The sequence below is a fragment of the Zea mays genome, chromosome 7 (genome assembly GCF_902167145.1).
Source record: "Zea mays cultivar B73 chromosome 7, Zm-B73-REFERENCE-NAM-5.0, whole genome shotgun sequence".
Lineage (NCBI taxonomy): Eukaryota > Viridiplantae > Streptophyta > Magnoliopsida > Poales > Poaceae > Zea > Zea mays.
The window spans coordinates 159,918,075-159,938,544 of NC_050102.1; the positions used below are offsets into that span (position 1 = coordinate 159,918,075).

Sequence of the window (20,470 nt, forward strand, 5' to 3'; positions counted from 1 at the left end):
GATTGCGCGCCCAATCAGACGCCGGGTCGTGCAGCGTCGTGCGCCTCACGACTTTGCGTAGAGACGTAGAACAGGCTGGCGAAATGGGTGGTACCAGAATCTGTAGCGCAACAACGGCTATCGGCAATGCGAGGGCGAGAGAGGAAACAATGAGATGCAGGAAGGCCGACAGCGCCCGTGCCTCCTCCTAGCCGGAGCTAAACACGACCAGTAAGCGAAAACCATGCTTGCCTGATCGTACACGAAACACTCGGCTCCTCCCAGCTTCTCATCCTGTCATCCAACTCCACCTCCGGATGAAGCTAGGGTAAGTAGAAATGACCAAGTACTTAACTGACGTCTCAAACCTGAAAACACCAGGACGAACACGAGATCGAACAACTGGATCAGCAGCGTGACTCCTAACCTACGATAGAACAAAAAGGCGCTGCTCATGATGCAAAAATCATAGGGAGTGTTTGGATTGAAGAATCAATCCATTCTAAATAAGGTGGTGCATCATAAATCTATTTCACGAATTTAGTGGAATAAACCCATTCCTCATATTATTACTAATTATGAGTCTACGAGAAATGAAATGGTGATAGATTAATTCATTTCATTCCACAAACCAAACAAAAAAGTGAGTGAGAGAGATCTCATTCCTCAAACCAAACACGCTACTAATGTGTCCACCAAATCAAGAATGCACATCTCGAACTCTTTCACGGCGTTAACAAACTTTGCACAAAGCTCAGACCAAAACGCTGGGCCGAAATACTGGTAGCAGGCAAAGGCATGCAACAGTGATAACCGCATGAGCGGGGAAGGACGATTTCTTCGTGGGATGCTTGATACGCTAGTTTGCACAACACAAGACCTCTTGAAATCAATAGTATAAAACTTTTCTACAGTTCTGTTCATAGCTTTCACACGATTGCAGCCTCACCTTATTGTACATCAGTTCCCCCACCTGTAAACATCAACGTACACAATTAATTGAGGCCACAGAAACTTGACTTTCTGGGAGGGAGGGAGGGAGGTACAGGATGCCATCATACCTTGTATAAGCTGAGCTACCTACTTCTTGTTCACTATTATATATGATACAAAGCCTCATCTAAGCTGGTGGTAGGGAGCGCCGGCAAGTAGGGCACTCCATCTTAATGTCCATCCAACGCTGTAAACAGCCTGAGTGAAATATATGCTCGCAAGGTGCCACCTGCAGGAGGGAGGGCGGTGAGTAACGAGCAAAAGCTGCCTGCAAAGTGAAATGCCAAAAAGTATTTCACAATTTACCATGTATTCACTTGTTCTTTGGGTAAGGTCGATTGTAGTCATGCAAATAACACAATCGATGGGCTGATTTGTGCTGTCCTCTACCTTCCTATGGTAGCAGTATTTCTCAGGCAGTATCTGAAAAAAAAAAGAGTAGAAAGTAGACACAATATATTATTCCTAAAAACCGATACTAATAAAATACACTATGAACATCAATACAAGGAACAGCTCGACAGTGAAACATGTCTACAGTGGCAACCTAAACAGCCTTCAAAGGAAAGCATTAGCTGCTTGAATGGCAACTAAAATGCATCTATGATACAGCATAACAGAATGCATGTGGTGCAATGGCAGCATTATATAGTTATTACCTGGCGAGGAATAAAGCAGCGAGAACCAAGATAGTGCTGAAGCAGAAGCACTGCTGCTTGGATACCCATGAATACTGTAACAGCTATGGACCATTTCTTGTCGGGCTCGATACGCATGAAATTACTAGGGCAACCAAATATATACAATGGAATAGCAAGCCGTGTAACTGTCATGCCTAAAATATATTGTGGGTGCAGAGGTTTTCTTGTATCCCTGATGACATTTGTGACAATTTGAGGTACCCAAAAGGAGTACATCAGGAGGAGAAGTGGGCGTAAGAAATTGTGCAGCTCATACATTAGAAGGATTCCTCCCAACAGAATGCCATCTGCAGAGCATAAAGCAAATTAAAGAATACCTTGAAGTTGGTTGAGAAAATAGGTAAACATTTTACCGGTGTGTGGAAGATGCAAACAAGTTCGCATCAACTGAAATAATGGCATACTACTTAGTTGTTTCAAGTGTTTTTTTCCTTGGATGGGAGGCGGTAAGGTATCTTGTATCAATTTAACAAAGGGAATGAACACTCCAAAGGCTCTAACAGAATATCCATGTTTCCATTTATAGCAAGCATCAAGTACTTCACCTACCAACTAAAAACATGGGTAATAGTGATTTACATGCAGCAGGTAAATGGGACAATAAAGGTCACCAGCTAACAGGGGAAATGTCAGATTGATTGCATATGTAAGTTCTAATTGAAACAAATATATGACAAGAAGCATGCCACCACTCTGTATGAAAACCATGTTGTTTGGGATTCATTGATCTATTGGCGTGATTCTTCGTGAAAAGAAACCAAATGAGCATAGTAACTACTTACAAAAGCGGCTGTAAAGAACAGACAGCTCTCGCCTCATTATCTCCCAACCTTCTCCACTGTTTAAAGGCCTACTTGCTTTCCATATGGCGAGAAGGTACCTCATTTCAAAAATAGAAAATACAACAAATTTGAAGAATGCAGCCGTTGCGAAGGCATTGAAGAGTGACTCTGTAGAAAGTTAAACACATAAGAAAGTGTTATTCAAGTCAATCATAATCACAATGCAGAAATGGCAATAGAAGTTAAGCAGGCCATATAGTTCACTTAAGCTATGTACTATACCAAATTTCTCTAACTTTGATCAGGTTTTTTAGAAATTTGTATTAGCATTTATAAGTTCAATTAAATGCACTATCAAGAAATATTTCATGAAGAATTTAATGAAACTAAATTGGTATTGATGTTGATGCATTTTTCTACAAACTTTGTCAAAGTTAAAAGAAGTTTAACTTAGGACAAAGCAAAGTGAACTATAATTTGGAATGGAGGGAGTAGTTAATATTATAATTAACTATAGTAGAAGCTGATGTTTTTAGGGCATGTAAAACCCCATTTAATATGAAGTCTCTTGAAGGGTCTCTAGGGGTTTAGATGAAAAAAATACAAGACACGACTCTCTATGCATATTGTCTCTTAACTGCATTTATAGTCGAAGAGCCCGTCTCTACACAACTCTCTATGCATAATGTCTCTTAACTGCATTTATAGTCTTGGGGCTCAGGGTTGCATCACAAAGTCTCTTAAGTGTCTCTTGTACTTGGAAAACCAAACCAATGTCTTAGGTTGTACATGCCCTTATATCTCATTAAGCAAGCTGGGGTAATAAATGGTACTTCATCAGTGTATGAAATTTAGCAGGTAGTTGCCATGGCCTGATGGACATGAGTTTGAGCAAGCTATTATCTAACTTTCCACAATCTCCACTAGGTATGTAAAATAACCATAATACAGACACATTTGTATTTGGCTCAGATCTCCCTTATATTGTAAGGTGCCATCATTTAAGCATGAACTGAGTAACTGAGCAAAAGGGGACTGAATATTAAAGAAAATATAACCAAATACAGACCACAAGGGGACAAATCCTTGAAAAAAAATAGATGAAATCCTACTTGGTCATGTTTTAGTTCACAATCAAAGGAAAGAAAGAAATTATTAGCAGATGGTACAATGGAACAGTCAGAGAACAGAACACAAACAAATTATGGAAGTCACAGTACTCACCAACCAATATCCCAGCAGTCAGGTGAAGTAGACAGAGATATGCATCCATGATAGCTTGTTGGCCAATCATTAAAATAGAAACCTTAGCAGCTCCCTGTAAGCAAGACATAAGCAACTCAAGCAAATGAGCTTGGAAGTCATGTAATGCATGTGGTTTCCTTTTACTAAATGTTTCTCAAAGGGAAAAGGAATGCTTACAGATTGTGTGTTGCTATGCTCCATTTGTCTAATCAGCAGCAAAACTTGAAGGAAAGAGATCTACCATACTTTAGTTAAGAAATTCACAGACTGGACAAGTGGACAGATCAATAAAGATAATATCGACATAAAAATAAAAATAAAAACAGCCAGAGGATACAAAAGTGACCATCAGTGTGTAGTTGACTGCTTTGTTGTAATAAACTTCAACATTCAAAGAAGTTGCATTCAATAAGATAGGAGAGAAGCATTCCCCATCATCATCGACGGCTGGACTCTCCATCAAACCCTCCAAACGGTACTTCTCGTGTTCTCCATCTAGTTAAACAAAAAGTTTTTTGCAAAAGCAGATGTCGTTTTAGCTGTAACTGAATGTGAGGAAATTACCAACTGAATGTGAGGATTATTACATACCATTTGGGTTAGATGACACACGAACCACCTTAGCAGCTATTTCTGTGTTGCAATGTTTCTCCATGTCATATGTGAGAGCTGATAAGGATGAAATAACACACATCAAAACATGTTGGAGGCAATATATAGTATTTGAGTGTACAATTTGAACCTTACAATTCTTCCTTCGGTTCTTCTCTTCAGAAGATTCTTGAAACACTTGAGAGGAGAAAATCCGCAACTGTCACAAAAGAACCAGGAAAATATATTTCATAAACATGTGCATCAATTGTAAGAGATCTTCTGGGTACTAGATAAATGCACATTTGAAGACAACTTCGAAAAGGTATGATAGATACCAAGAAGCTTCTGAAAACTCATGAAGCAAAACAGAATTTTGAACAATACATTATGATATCCCTGCACTAATCAGAAACAAAATAAGCTAAATTTGTGGGCTTACTAAATGGTATGGATTTGACAAGAAATAATCCTCTTCCTGGAGTGGTTCACCATCTGCACCACTAGAAAGGACAAAATAAAGTTTCACTAAGTGATACAAGAAAAGGAGCGCGTCCAAAACATTTATATTTAACAAGAAACTTTCCACGGAAGAATGAAATTCAAACAGACCTTCAGTTACAAAGAGAAAAAAAGGCAGTTACCTGTTTGCTACCATGCGAAGTTGTCTAAAAGGCCATATGTAAACTCCTTCTAACCTTATTTGAGCCACTCCACCATTGTGGGCATTGTCAATGACATCATGGAATGTAACTGAACCCTGTCCATGTAAGGAAAGTAATCAGTGAGTACAGCATGCTATGGAGAAGAATCAAGCTTGCAACAACATCCATAATGATAATTAGCTCAAGGTCGATCATTAAAAAGCGTCATTTTATTTAATCTAACCCTAAACAAGAACAACCTCTGCATACAAACCAGGCTTGCGACAGCATTCTTTATTACAGTTAACTCAGGTAGAAAATGAAACGAACAATTTATTTATTTCATGTGGGCTTAACTAGAATGACAAAAGAAAAGCAGGTATGACCAAGGGCCAACAATTGGTTCATGTGATAGTTTTTTGTTTTTTAAAGTAATATAGTAATAAAAAAAAGGAGCTCAATCTACCTGAACATAATGCACCCCGCTTATCTTTGTTGGAGTGCTCAACAATTCCAAAACTGAATCACCTTTAGATTCCACAAACTCAAGAAATCTAGACGAACCATTTGTGGCACCAGCAAAAGTCCAGCTCCCTAAACCATAAAATCTTTATGTTAGTCCACAAATTGAAGTAATACTGATACAAAAAACAGTAGTAATCAGTATATAGCAAAGCAATAATAGGGTACACTCAGGGGAGTGGAGGGCACAGTGTGTATGTTTCATTAAGATCATTTCGAGAGTCGAGACTATGGTAATCGAGCCAGTGCATATATGTATCTGATTCATAAATGTTCACACGACTACTTTTGCTGGGAGTGACCATGGCTTCAATCCTTTTGTGAAGTCATTACAGCATAATATTGAAGAAAATGTTAAAGGTTCCAACATGTACTGTACAACATAGAAGCAACAAACCTAAGAATAAGACATTTCTAGAGTCTCGGCAAATATTATGTCCAAACATGAGGAACACATTAAGCACAAGGAAGTCTCTAAACAATAATGATAGAAAAAATAAAGAAACCACATAATTTGGATACATGGTAGTGGTCTGGAATAGCCCAATAAATAAATATCACTTGATATCTTTAGAATAAAATCAGCAATGTCATAAGAAAAGACATCCCAGATAATAGAATTTCAAAGCCTGCAACAGTGAACTCTTAAGAATTAAGGGATATGCTCCAATGCTTCAAATGGTATATCTGGCTATTTGTCTGCCAGCCAACTCTTTTGATGGCCCTTTGCTAGGTTTTCATCTATAATCTACCCCAACTAACTTGGATTTGTCTACCGGCCAACATGGCATGGCAGGTAATCATGCTAATTTATGCAGTTCAAAAACAAAGGTCATTCATATTGAGTCTTGAACACAAAAATAAGCTAACAAAACACAATTTTAAGAGAAAGGGGAAGCAAACCTAATACTACTCAAAACACAAATATTGCATAACCATCACACAATTATGGAAATCACAGATGTTACCTTTATATGTTCCAGTAATATTCCATGAATATGGGCCTATATCGTTCTCATCCCTTTTGTAGAAGGCATGCTACAAAACACACAGATTATAAGCAACTAGCTCAGGCGCAACCATACCAACACAATTAATAGTTCCAGAGCAATAGATGCTAGTACTAGTTAAGTTATCTCAGGACTACAATCAGCTAGCATTTCCTACCATGAAAAATCAGGATAACCAACTAACTGGCATTCAACTATCACCTACTCATCATTCAAAAGTAGAAATGGCACAGGCACCTGGGTACTCCCAACTACCTAGACTCTACAAGCGCTTGGGTCAAGTGAATCCACAGCATAGGCAGTTCAAATGAAATAAATATTTGAATTATATGCATTAAGTGGATTCCCAAACCTAAACTTTAACTCAAATTAGCCAACTCCTATTCGTAGCCATCCAACTGCGGGCCAAGAGAACAGTCTCCGGCGCAAGTCTGTAAAATGAAACCCACAATCACAGAATTAAGCCAAAACCAACCATCTTCTGCATTTCATCTACTCCGATTGCCAAACCTTATGCTCACAATTCACTAATTTCAGAATAAAGTCCGTTGCACGTTATACAGAAAATAGGGGAAAGAACTTCCAACCCGGCAATCGAAGTCCCACAGCACCTTACTCACCTCATCGCCCCACGAACCAGCGGAGGCTGCGGCTCCGATGGACGCGACGTGCTCCCGGAGCGGCCGCAGCGCCGCGGCCAGCGGCAGGGCCAGGGCGATGCCAACCAGCACGAGCCCTACCACAGTGGCCCTGATCACGACGCTACTGCGGACGGCGGGCCCCATCTATCTCCTCCCGATAAACAGCACGAGCGCGCGCAGCCCTCACGCCGACGCGGGGGGCACCATATGGAACCGCAGCAAGCGGCAAGGCAACTGCTCTCGGGGGGCGCCGGGGTGGTGATTGGGGTTCTGTTGAGCGCTAAACCTACTAGGACGGGTACGGAGGAGGAGGAGAACGAGCGAGCCAGGGAGAGGGTCAAACGGGCCGGTGGAGGGATGAGGGGAGGCGACGGCGGAGGTGAGGTGATGAAGCGACGAGGGGGGAGGACGGCGACTTTTGTTTCGGCAGACGGACGCCAAGCAACAAGGCAAACGCTTGCGCGTGGGGGATTTCCGCCTTCCGTGTGGTGGGGGTGGGTTGGTGCGGGGGGCGGCGTGGCTGGAGACGGGCTGGAGTGGGAGCATCCCGGGGCCCGCCTGTCTGCGATAGTGGTACTGCTAGGTTTAGGGACGCAAGAGTGGTGGACGACGAAACGCTCGTGTAGGGCTGGAAACGAGCCGAGCCGAGCTCGGCTCGGCTCGGCTCGGTGCGGCTCGGTGGCTGACCGAGCTCGGCTCGGCTCGGCTCGGCCATTTCACGAGCTGAGGAACCAGGCTCGGCTCGGCTCGAAGGCGGCTCGCGAGCCGGCTCGGCTCGGCTCGCGAGCCACACCCTGATATTATATAATTTCATTATATAGTGAATTATTAGTATATAAATATGAAATATATAGATATAATTCATTATTATGAGGAATCTAAATTATTAATTGTCATATATCTATCATGAAACGCTAAGAAACAAATTGACAACCTATAAAATTAGCTAATATCCACCAGTATTATACATATTAAGTAATTTGACACAGCTCGCGAGCCGGCTCGCGAGCCGGCTCGGCTCGGCTCGCCACAAGAACGAGCCCAAAAGGCAGGCTCGGCTCGGCTCGCTCGAGGCTCGCGAGCCGCTCCGAGCCGAGCCGAGCCGCTCCGAGCTCGAGCCGGCTCGCGAGCCTCGAGCTTATTTTCCAGCCCTACGCTCGTGGCTCGTTTGCTCGCTCGATTCATAATCAGCTCGGCTCGATTCGGATAGACTCTGATTATTTTCACGAGCTGAGCTGGTATTCTATCTCGGTTTGTTAACGAACCGGCTCGGTTCGTTAACGAGCCAGCTCACGAGCTAAACGAGCTACCACATTTCAGCAAAACGTAACTATATGCATATCATTTACATAATAATTGATGAACATGTTACATATGTGAGGTGTCTATGGCTTATAAGTTAAACTAATGATTAATGAACTATGTCTATGTGTTAATTTGGTCTATGCAAATATAATTGTGGGTTAAACTGATGAACATGTATGTGAATTGTGAATTGCTGAGTGATGAATTGTGATAATTTGGTGTTACATTGATGTGGTTTGTGAAACTATGAGTATAATTACTATTTTCTATTGTTAAATTAGTTTAAAATTATCTAAAAATTAATTATTATGTATATATTATTTCTTTTTGCTCTGTCTCGCGAGCTAAACGAGCGAGCTCGAGCTCGTAAAAGAGTCGAGCCGAACTGACTATGTGGCTCGTTAACTTAATGAGTCGAGCCGAGCTAGCTCGTTAGCTTAACGAGTCAGCTCGAACTCGGACGAGTCGAGCCGAGCTGGCTCGTTATTCACCCCTAGATGGCAATAGGACGGGGCGGATAGTAGTGCTGGAAAATAAGTTTGTGGCTCGCGAGTCGGTTCACGAGACTTAAACGAGTCGAGCTAAGTTGAGTCAGTTTTTCGAGCTCATTATTGCTGCTAGCCGAGTTGAACCGTACTAAAATAACCAATTTATAGAATAATGGTGATTATTAGATAATTTTGTGAATAATAACTCATTTTTAGTCCTTGATAATGAATATATTACTATTTATACTTTAAATTACTCATAATATTGGATCATGGTTCCATAATTCAAATTTATATAATGTTAAACTACTGAATAATACAATAATAAGTATCAGAAAAATGACTCGCGAGCCAAATATTGAGCCGAGTCGAGCCCGTTCAGTCACCAAGCCACACAAACCGAATCGAGTCGGTTAGTACACGGATATATGGTTCACGAATCTATACCCGAGAAACTCATACTTGTATCCATATATGTCCCCGTACCCCGCTAGGTATTCGTTATCCGGTGGGTACATGTTAACTGCATGCCTACTACAAATTTAGCATTCAACACCAAATAATAAATTTATCATATTTCATAAAGTTATCATTCTAGCATCATCAAACAATAATTTCGTCACCAAATTGAAAGGGAAATGTGCCCTTAGGCCATTTCTAAGTATTTTGGTGATTGAGTGCCAACACAAGTGCTTAAATGTGAATCTATGCCCATGGATGAACAAAGTGCAAATCAAGAGCAAAGGTATGTTTCTAAGTCTTAGTACATTGGTTTTGTGTACTAATATACTTGTCTAAGTATCAGAAACAGAATGAAGAAGAAAAGAGAAGAGTTGGCTGTGTACAGCCAAGAGGCTGTTTCGGTCTGGGGCACCGGACTGTCCGGTGGTGCACCAGACAGTGTCCGGTGCGCCAGGCTGGCTCGAGCGAAGTGGTCGCTCTCGGGAATTCGCCGACGACGTACGGCTAAAATTCACCGGACTGTCCGGTGTGCACCGGACTGTCCAGTGAGCCAACGGTCGGCCGCGCGATCTGCGCGGGACACGTGGCCGAGCCAACGGCTAGAAGGGTGCACCGGACTGTCCGGTGCGCCAACGGCTCCCGCATCTGCAACGGTCGGTTGCGCTGTTTAAGGAAGGAAATCGGGCACCGGACAGTGTCCGGTGTGCACCGGACTGTCCGGTGCGCCCGACGACAGAAGGCAAGGATGGCCTTCCAGAATTGTTCTCAACGGCTCCTAGCTGCCTTGGGGCTATAAAAGGGACCCCTAGGCGCATGGAGGAGAACACCAAGTATTCCTACAACATTCCTAAGCACCAAGACATCGATTCCACGCATCTGGTTCATTGTGATAGCATCTAGAGCTCTTGTTGAGTTGTGAACTCATTAAGTTGTGTTGCGAGCTCTTGTTGCGACTTGTGTGCGTGTTGTTGCTCTGATTTTGAGTCTTGTGTGCGTTGCTAGTTTCTCCCTTACTCCGTATTTCTTTGTGAATCTTAAGTGTAAGGGCGAGAGGCTCCAAGTTGTGGAGATTCCTCGCAAACGGGATATTGAAAGGCAAAGCAAAACACCGTGGTATTCAAGTTGGACTTTGGACCGCTTGAGAGGGGTTGATTGCAACCCTCGTCCATTGGGACGCCACAACGTGGAGTAGGCAAGCGTTGGTCTTGGCCGAACCACGGGATAAACCACTGTGTCATCTCTGTGTGTGATCTCTTGTGGTATTGTGTTTTGTTGAGACTCCTTTCCAGCCACTTGGCAATTATTGTGCTAACACTTAACAAGTTTTGTGGCTATAAGGTTAAGTTTTCACAGGATCACCTATTCACCCCCCCTCTAGGTGCTCTCAATTGGTATCAGAGTCGTTCTCTTCAAGAAAGGGACTAACCGCCCGAAGAGATGGATCCTAAGGGCAAGGGGATGGTGATCAACGACAAGAAGAAGGAGACCTTCGTCAACGAGCTCAATAATGACAAGCCCACTGACTCAGGCTCGGGCCACAAAAGAAAAGACGGGAGGAAGAAGAAGACAAGGCGCATCAAGGAAATTGTCTACTACGACAGCGACGAATCTTCCTCCTCCCAAAAGGACGACGACAACGACTACAAGAAGACGGTCAATTCGAATTTTTCATTTGATTATTCTCGTATTCCACATAGTTCGAATTCGCATTTGCTTTCCATTCCTCTTGGCAAACCTCCACACTTTGATGGGGAGGACTACGGATTTTGGAGTCACAAAATGCGTAGTCATCTATTCTCTCTCCATCCAAGCATATGGGAGATTGTAGAGAATGGAATGAAGTTTGATAGCTCGGATAGCCCTATGTTTATTAATGAACAGATTCATAAAAATGCACAAGCTACTACTGTGTTGCTAGCCTCTTTGTGCAGGGACGAGTACAACAAGGTGAGTGGCTTGGACAACGCCAAGCAAATATGGGACATCCTCAAGATTTCTCACGAGGGAAACGACATCACCATGCTCACTAAAATGGAGTTGGTGGAGGGCGAACTTGGAAGGTTTGCAATGATAAGGGGCGAGGAGCCAACCCAAACATACAACCGGCTCAAGACCCTCATCAACAAAATAAGGAGCTATTGAAGCACGCGATGGACGGACCATGACGTCGTCCGACTATTACTAAGGTCCTTTACCATTCTTGATCCTCATTTGGTGAATAATATTCGTGAGAATCCCAGGTACACCAAAATGTCGCCCGAAGAAGTCCTAGGAAAATTCGTCAGCGGGCGAATGATGATTAAGGAAGCAAGGTACGTGGACGACGCCTTGAATGGACCGATCAATGAGCCGCAACCTCTTGCTCTCAAAGCAACAAGAAGCAAGGAGGCGCTACCTAGCAAGGTGGCACAAATTGAGGCGGCCGGACTTAATGATGAAGAGATGGCTCTCATCATCAAACGCTTCAAGTCGGTGCTTAAGGGTCACAAGGGGCAGCCAAGCAAGACCAAGACAAAAGGGAAGCGCTCATGCTTCAAATGCGGTAAGATTGGTCATTTTATTGCTAACTGTCCCGAAAATGAAAGTGACCAGGAACACGGGAGCAAGAGGGAAAAGAAGAAAAATTACAAGAAGGCCAAGGGCGAGGCACACCTAGGAAAGGAGTGGGACTCGGATTGTTCCTCCTCCGACTCTGACAATGAAGGACTCGCCGCCACCGCCTTCAACAAGTCATCCCTCTTCCCGAACGAGCGTCACACATGCCTCATGGCAAAGGAAAAGAAGGTATGTACTTGAGACGGTACTACTTATGATTCCTCTAGTGATGATGAATCTAGTGATGATGATGAGATAGATTACTCATGCTTATTCAAGGGATTGGATAGAAATAAAATTGATAAAATCAATGAATTGATTGATGCATTGAATGAGAAGGATAAACTCGTAGAGAAACAAGAGGATTTATTGTATGAAGAGCATGATAAATTTGTAGAAGCTCAAAGATCTCATGCTCTAGAAGTTAAAAGAAATGAAATGCTTTCTCGTGAATTATCTTCTTGCCATGAGACAATTTCTAAATTAAGGAGCATTAATGATGATATGAACGCTAAGTTAGAGATTGCTAGTAAATCTACCTCTTGTGTAGAAAATGCTATAACGTGCACTAGATGTAAAGATATTAACCTTGATGCTTATAGTGAACACCTAGCGTGCATTTCTAAACTAAATGAAGAGGTAGCTAGTCTTAATGCCCAACTTAAGACTAGCAAAAGTGATTTTGAAAAACTAAAATTTGCTAGGGATGCCTACACGGTTGGTAGACACCCCTCAATTAAGGATGGACTTGGCTTCAAGAGAGAAGCCAAGAACTTAACAAGCCATAAGACTCCCATTCCCGCCAAGGAGAAAGGGAAGGCCCCTATGGCTAGTAGTGTGCAAAAGAACCATGCTTTTATGTATCATGATAGGAGACAAACTAGAAATGCTTATAGGAATTATAATGCTTATGATGATTTTGACTCTCATGCCATGTTTGCGTCTAGTTCTTCCTATATGCATGGTAGAAATATGTCTAGGAGAAATGCTACTCATCATGTGCCTAGAAAGAATATTATTCATGCTCCTAGGAAAGTAGTGAATGAACATTCTACAATTTATTGTGCTTTAAATGCTTCCTTTGCTATTTGTAGAAAGGATAGGAAAATAGTTGCTAGGAAGTTAGGGGCAAAATGCAAGGACGACAAAACTTGCATTTGGGTCCCTAAGGATATTTGCACTAACCTTGTAGGACCCAACATGAGTTGGGTACCTAAGACCCAAGCCTAAATTTGCCTTGCAGGTTTATGCATCCGGGGGTTCAAGCTGGATTATCGACAGCGGATGCACAAACCATATGACATGAGAAAAGAAGATGTTCACCTCCTACGTCAAGAATAAGGATTCCCAAGATTCAATAATATTCGGTGATGGGAATCAAGGCAAGGTAAAAGGGTTAGGTAAAATTGCAATCTCAAATGAGCACTCTATATCTAATGTGTTTTTAGTAGAGTCTCTTGGATATAATTTGCTATCTGTTAGTCAATTATGCAATATGGGATATAATTGTCTTTTTACAAATGTAGATGTGTCTGTCTTTAGAAGAAGTGATGGTTCACTAGCCTTTAAGGGTGTATTAGACGGCAAGCTCTACTTAGTTGATTTTGCAAAAGAAGAGGCCGGTCTAGATGCATGCTTAATTGCTAAGACTAGCATGGGTTGGCTGTGGCATCGCCGCTTAGCACATGTGGGGATGAAGAATCTTCACAAGCTTCTAAAGGGAGAACACGTGATAGGTTTGACTAACGTTCAATTCGAAAAAGATAGACCTTGTGCAGCTTGTCAAGCAGGTAAACAGGTGGGAGGAGCGCATCACGGCAAGAATGTGATGACCACATCAAGACCCCTGGAGCTGCTACATATGGACCTCTTCGGACCCGTCGCCTATCTAAGCATAGAAGGAAGTAAGTATGGTTTAGTTATTGTTGATGACTTTTCCCGCTTCACTTGGGTGTTCTTTTTGCAGGATAAGTCTGAAACCCAAGGGACCCTCAAGTGCTTCCTCAGGAGAGCTCAAAATGAGTTTGAACTCAAGGTGAAGAAGATAAGGAGCGACAACGGGTCCGAATTCAAGAACCTTCAAGTGGAGGAGTTCCTTCAGGAAGAAGGAATCAAGCACGAGTTCTCCGCTCCCTACACACCACAACAAAATGGTGTGGTAGAAAGGAAGAACAGGACGCTAATCGACATGGCGAGGACGATGCTTGGAGAATTCAAGACCCCCGAGCGTTTTTGGTCGGAAGCCGTGAACACGGCTTGCCACGCCATCAACAGGGTCTACCTTCATCGCCTTCTCAAGAAGACTTCGTATGAGCTACTAACCGGTAACAAACCCAATGTATCTTACTTTCGTGTATTTGGGAGCAAGTGCTACATTCTAGTGAAGAAGGGTAGAAATTCTAAATTTGCTCCCAAAGCTGTAGAAGGGTTTTTGTTAGGTTATGACTCAAATACAAAGGCGTATAGAGTCTTCAACAAATCATCGGGTTTGGTTGAAGTCTCTAGCGACGTTGTATTTGATGAGACTAATAGCTCTCCAAGAGAGCAAGTTGTTGATTGTGATGATGTAGATGAAGAAGATGTTCCGACGGCCGCTATACGAACCATGGCGATTGGAGAAGTTCGGTCACAGGAACAAGATGAACGAGATCAACCTTCTTCCTCAACTATGGTGCATCCCCCAACTCAAGACGATGAACAGGTTCATCAACAGGAGGCGGGTGATCAAGGGGGAGCACAAGATGATCACGTGATGGAGGAAGAAGCGCAACCGGCACCTCCGACCCAAGTTCGAGCGATGATTCAAAGGGATCATCCCGTCGACCAAATTCTGGGTGACATTAGCAAGGGAGTAACTACTCGATCTCGATTAGTTAATTTTTGTGAGCATTACTCCTTTGTCTCTTCTATTGAGCCTTTCAGGGTAGAGGAGGCCTTGCTAGATCCGGATTGGGTATTGGCCATGCAAGAGGAGCTCAACAACTTCAAGCGCAATGAAGTTTGGACACTGGTGCCTCGTCCTAAGCAAAATGTTGTGGGAACCAAGTGGGTGTTTCGCAACAAACAGGACGAGCACGGGGTGGTGACGAGGAACAAGGCTCGACTTGTGGCAAAAGGTTATGCCCAAGTCGCAGGTTTGGACTTTGAGGAGACATTTGCTCCTGTGGCTAGGCTAGAATCAATTCGTATCTTGCTAGCATATGCCGCTCACCATTCTTTCAGGTTGTACCAAATGGATGTGAAGAGCGCCTTCCTCAACGGGCCAATCAAGGAGGAGGTGTACGTGGAGCAACCCCCTGGCTTCGAGGATGAACGATACCCCGACCACGTGTGTAAGCTCTCTAAGGCGCTCTATGGACTTAAGCAAGCCCCAAGAGCATGGTATGAATGCCTTAGAGACTTTCTAATTGTTAATGCTTTCAAGGTTGGGAAAGCCGATCCAACTCTTTTTACTAAGACATGTGATGGTGATTTGTTTGTGTGCCAAATTTATGTCGATGACATAATATTTGGTTCTACTAACCAAAAGTCTTGTGAAGAGTTTAGCAGGGTGATGACACAGAAATTCGAGATGTCGATGATGGGCGAGTTGAACTACTTCCTTGGGTTCCAAGTGAAGCAACTCAAGGACGGCACCTTCATCTCCCAAACGAAGTACACGCAAGATCTGCTAAAGCGGTTTGGGATGAAGGACGCCAAGCCCGCAAAGACTCCGATGGGAACCGACGGACACACCGACCTCAACAAAGGAGGTAAGTCCGTTGATCAAAAAGCATACCGGTCAATGATAGGGTCTTTACTTTATTTATGTGCTAGTAGACCGGATATTATGCTTAGTGTATGCATGTGTGCTAGATTTCAATCCGATCCTAAGGAGTGTCACTTAGTGGCGGTGAAGCGAATTCTTAGATATTTGGTTGCTACGCCTTGCTTCGGGCTCTGGTATCCAAAGGGGTCTACCTTTGACTTGGTTGGATACTCAGATTCCGACTATGCTGGATGTAAGGTCGATAGGAAGAGTACATCGGGGACGTGCCAATTCTTAGGAAGGTCCCTGGTGTCGTGGAACTCTAAGAAACAAACTTCCGTTGCCCTATCCACCGCTGAGGCCGAGTATGTTGCCGCAGGACAGTGTTGCGCGCAACTACTTTGGATGAGGCAAACCCTCCGGGACTTTGGCTACAATCTGAGCAAAGTCCCACTCCTATGTGATAATGAGAGTGCTATCCGCATGGCGGAGAATCCTGTTGAGCACAGCCGCACAAAGCACATAGACATCCGGCATCACTTTTTGAGAGACCACCAGCAAAAGGGAGATATCGAAGTGTTTCATGTTAGCACCGAGAACCAGCTAGCCGATATCTTTACCAAGCCTCTAGATGAGAAGACCTTTTGCAGGCTACGTAGTGAGCTAAATGTCTTAGATTCGCGGAACTTGGATTGAAGTGTAGCATACATGTGTTTATGTCTTATGATCATGTTCCTGTTTGCATTTTGTTGCTTATTGTGGTGCTCAAGTTGTACAAACATTCCCTGGACCTCACAAGTCCTTGTGTAAGTGATGCACATATTTAGGGGGAGTTGTGTTACAACTTGACCCTTTTGAGACTAACCATATGCTTGAGTTTGCGTTATTTAGTCTCGAAGGAGAATTGAAACGGAAAAGGTGGACTTGGACCATGAAAGACTTCCACTGCACTCCGATGAGAGGGTAACTTATACCAAGTTCATCTTTAGACTCTTATTGCCTATTTGCTCTTAATTGAAGATTTTGGTGAGGCAATGGGGTTAAAGGGCCAAGATTGATCCCATTTTGGTGCTTGATGCCAAAGGGGGAGAAAATAAAGGCCAAAGCAATAGATGGATCAGCTACCACTTGAGAGATTTGAAAATAGTAGAGTAGAGCTCTTGGTTTGTCAAAACTCTTTTGTTGTCTCTTTTGTCAAAAGTTGGCCTCTTGTGGGGAGAAGTAGTTATTATGGGAAAAAGGGGGAGTTTTTGAAATCTTTGATCAATCTCTTTTGGAATGACTCTCCTTGTGCTTCAACATGTGTGTTTGACTTAGAGATAGAGATTTGAGTTTGATTTGCAAAAACAAACCAAGTGGTGGCAAAGGATGATCCATATATGCCAAAATTGAATAAAACTCAAATTCATTTTTATTTGAAGTGATATTGCACTTGTTCTAGTTGCTTTATGTTGTGTTGGCATAAATCACCAAAAAGGGGGAGATTGAAAGGGAAATGTGCCCTTAGGCCATTTCTAAGTATTTTGGTGATTGAGTGCCAACACAAGTGCTTAAATGTGAATCTATGCCCATGGATGAACAAAGTGCAAATCAAGAGCAAAGGTATGTTTCTAAGTCTTAGTACATTGGTTTTGTGTACTAATATACTTGTCTAAGTATCAGAAACAGAATGAAGAAGAAAAGAGAAGAGTTGGCTGTGTACAGCCAAGAGGCTGTTTCGGTCTGGGGCACCGGACTGTCCGGTGGTGCACCGGACAGTGTCCGGTGCGCCAGGCTGGCTCGAGCGAAGTGGTCGCTCTCGGGAATTCGCCGACGACGTACGGCTAAAATTCACCGGACTGTCCGGTGTGCACCGGACTGTCCGGTGAGCCAACGGTCGGCCGGGCCAACGGTCGGCCGCGCGATCTGCGCGGGACACGTGGCCGAGCCAACGGCTAGAAGGGGGCACCGGACTGTCCGGTGTGCACCGGACATGTCCGGTGCGCCAACGGCTCCCGCATCTGCAACGGTCGGCTGCGCTGTTTAAGGAAGGAAATCGGGCACCGGACAGTGTCCGGTGTGCACCGGACTGTCCGGTGCGCCCGACGACAGAAGGCAAGGATGGCCTTCCAGAATTGTTCTCAACGGCTCCTAGCTGCCTTGGGGCTATAAAAGGGACCCCTAGGCGCATGGAGGAGAACACCAAGTATTCCTACAACATTCCTAAGCACCAAGACATCGATTCCACGCATCTGGTTCATTGTGATAGCATCTAGAGCTCTTGTTGAGTTGTGAACTCATTGAGTTGTGTTGCGAGCTCTTGTTGCGACTTGTGTGCGTGTTGTTGCTCTGATTTTGAGTCTTGTGTGCGTTGCTAGTTTCTCCCTTACTCCGTATTTCTTTGTGAATCTTAAGTGTAAGGGCGAGAGGCTCCAAGTTGTGGAGATTCCTCGCAAACGGGATATTGAAAGGCAAAGCAAAACACCGTGGTATTCAAGTTGGACTTTGGACCGCTTGAGAGGGGTTGATTGCAACCCTCGTCCATTGGGACGCCACAACGTGGAGTAGGCAAGCGTTGGTCTTGGCCGAACCACGGGATAAACCACTGTGTCATCTCTGTGTGTGATCTCTTGTGGTATTGTGTTTTGTTGAGACTCCTTTCCAGCCACTTGGCAATTATTGTGCTAACACTTAACAAGTTTTGTGGCTATAAGGTTAAGTTTTCACAGGATCACCTATTCACCCCCCTCTAGGTGCTCTCACAAATAACATGTCATGGATGAAAATTGAAAACTAGAAATTTATGATAATGTATTAAATTTGGATGTTCCATGTGCCAAATACCCATCAGGTAACGGGTATAGATACTGGATATTTATATCCGCAAAAAAATTATCCGTGAATACTTTATTATATCCATCCTTATGTCTAATGAATAATTATACGTGGTTATTTATTTATATTAGTACTCATTGTCATCCCTATCTAGGCTCCTGGGTTTAGGTCTGCCTTGTCATTGGATAACGACAGGTTCGTGTGAGATTTTGGACATTTGAAACTTCAAACTGAGGCTTTGGCTTTTGTCTTCTAAAAGTCAAAAGCCAAGCTAAATGGTTGGATCTAGAAAATTACTTTTTCTAAAAATTAACTTTCTCGTAGTATAAAACGGAAACACGTCTGGACTTATTTTTACTAGCTTTCGGATGGAATTGTAAAAATATATATGAAAGATTTTTTAGCGGCTTTTACTGGTTTCCATCAAACTGTTTTTAGCTTTTTAGCAGTTCACAGACACAACAATTTTTTCACATCTCACGACACACAACAATTTTTTACAGCCACAAATCAACCAAACAGACCCTGAGAAAGTACCTTTTACGTTTTTATATTTAAAAATATTTCAAATTTCAATAGTATAAAACTGTTTGACACTGCTCTGGTTCTAGCTTCCTCACAAAGCTGTGGTGTATAATATAAATTTAAATGATTTTAAAAAATATTTGTGATCTAAATAAGAAACAAAATGTTTTTTAAAAGTTTACAATTTTAGCTTCACGATTTTTGAAGCTCCTAATGACATGCTTCATCAACTTCACTAAATTTTGTAAAGCTTAAGCAGTTCCAAACAGGGTCTATATTTCCATGTCTAAATATTACAAATCTAGAGGTGTATCGTGAGAGCAAGAGCGGTACAGACCTAAATAGGTCTTGTTCGGTTATTTATATCCCATGTGGATTGGATGACTTAAAAAATTATGAAAAATGTTGATTTATTTGAAATTAAACACACTCAATCTCACCTAATCTGTATAGATTAAAAGCAAAACGAGCAAACTCCTATAATTATATTTTAATTTTCCTTTACCAAATGATTCCTACAACCCGCGGGAAGATGGCCTAGACGGCAGGAACCTGCCGCTTGGAGTAGGGGCGACAAGTGCGGGTGCGGCTCCTACATGCGACGTGTAGTCTTAGATAACATCATCATTAAACTATGGGGGAAAATCGAACATACATATGTTGTTTATTATTAGTAATGTATCTATGATCTTTTATTGATTGAGATGGTAACAACTTATATTTAGTAAATGCTAATAAATTTTTAACTAAATTAATTGAAGTCCTGCTTGTTTTAGCATTTTTTAGATTTTGTATTGTAGCTTTTGAACCATTTAAAAGTGAAAAGGCTTCTATAAGTTAAAATTGGAAACCCATTATGGTAAGTTTTTAGGTTTTTGGCTCATGAGAGTTGTTTGGGTTTTAGGGTGTCCAAAAGTCGAAGTACAAAATCTTAAAAAAAACTGAAACAAACTGATGTGGAATGATATGCCCAACATTAATGTTGGTTGGCCTTACACTACGCTTCTTACACACGAGTACCAACTATAAATGCACTTATTCTTACTGAATTTCTCAGACCAATGTCAACGAGAGGACTATTATGAAGACTTCAAGGAGTTTATAGGCCTACGTTGCTCCAATCGATTACATGTGGATCATTGTCATGATTGTCGTCATTATGGTCACTGTCGCTATGTAGTTTCTTTTATTTAGTTATTCAATTTATGTAATAAAGGTATGACACTAGTTGAGACACGCTGAAGTCATTATATGTGTGTTAATTGATCCTGGCGCACATATGAGATGCTTGCCTTTGTCTTTAAATTTCGGGTGTGACACTAATCAAGCAATTATCAACTCTTTAATGCCTCACTAGGCAAAGTCTCTTCCTCACACTTCAAATGAGTCAACTCTTAAAATAGGCAGGAGTGCTGGAATGGACAA

General features: G+C 42.6%; 1 protein-coding gene across 2 annotated transcripts; it reads right to left on the reverse strand.

Moving 5' to 3' along the window:
• Positions 1-518: 518 nt before the first annotated feature.
• Positions 519-7,677, reverse strand: LOC103633202 (transmembrane E3 ubiquitin-protein ligase FLY2). 2 transcript variants are annotated; one of them, XM_020540873.3, is made up of 15 exons: positions 7,088-7,677; positions 6,426-6,495; positions 5,402-5,529; positions 4,936-5,051; positions 4,734-4,794; positions 4,448-4,511; positions 4,292-4,369; positions 4,038-4,195; positions 3,878-3,937; positions 3,680-3,773; positions 2,456-2,623; positions 1,632-1,960; positions 1,279-1,395; positions 1,041-1,201; positions 519-952 (listed from the first exon to the last, which is right to left on the reverse strand). In XM_020540873.3, the coding sequence occupies exons 1-14, from the start codon at positions 7,250-7,252 to the stop codon at positions 1,100-1,102; spliced, it is 1,710 nt and encodes a 569-aa protein (XP_020396462.1). In that variant the 5' UTR covers positions 7,253-7,677; the 3' UTR covers positions 519-952; positions 1,041-1,099. The 2 variants fall into 2 exon arrangements, with proteins under 2 accessions (XP_020396462.1, XP_020396461.1); XM_020540872.3 differs by having other exon boundaries at positions 7,079-7,658.
• Between the last annotated feature and the right edge of the window lie 12,793 nt (positions 7,678-20,470).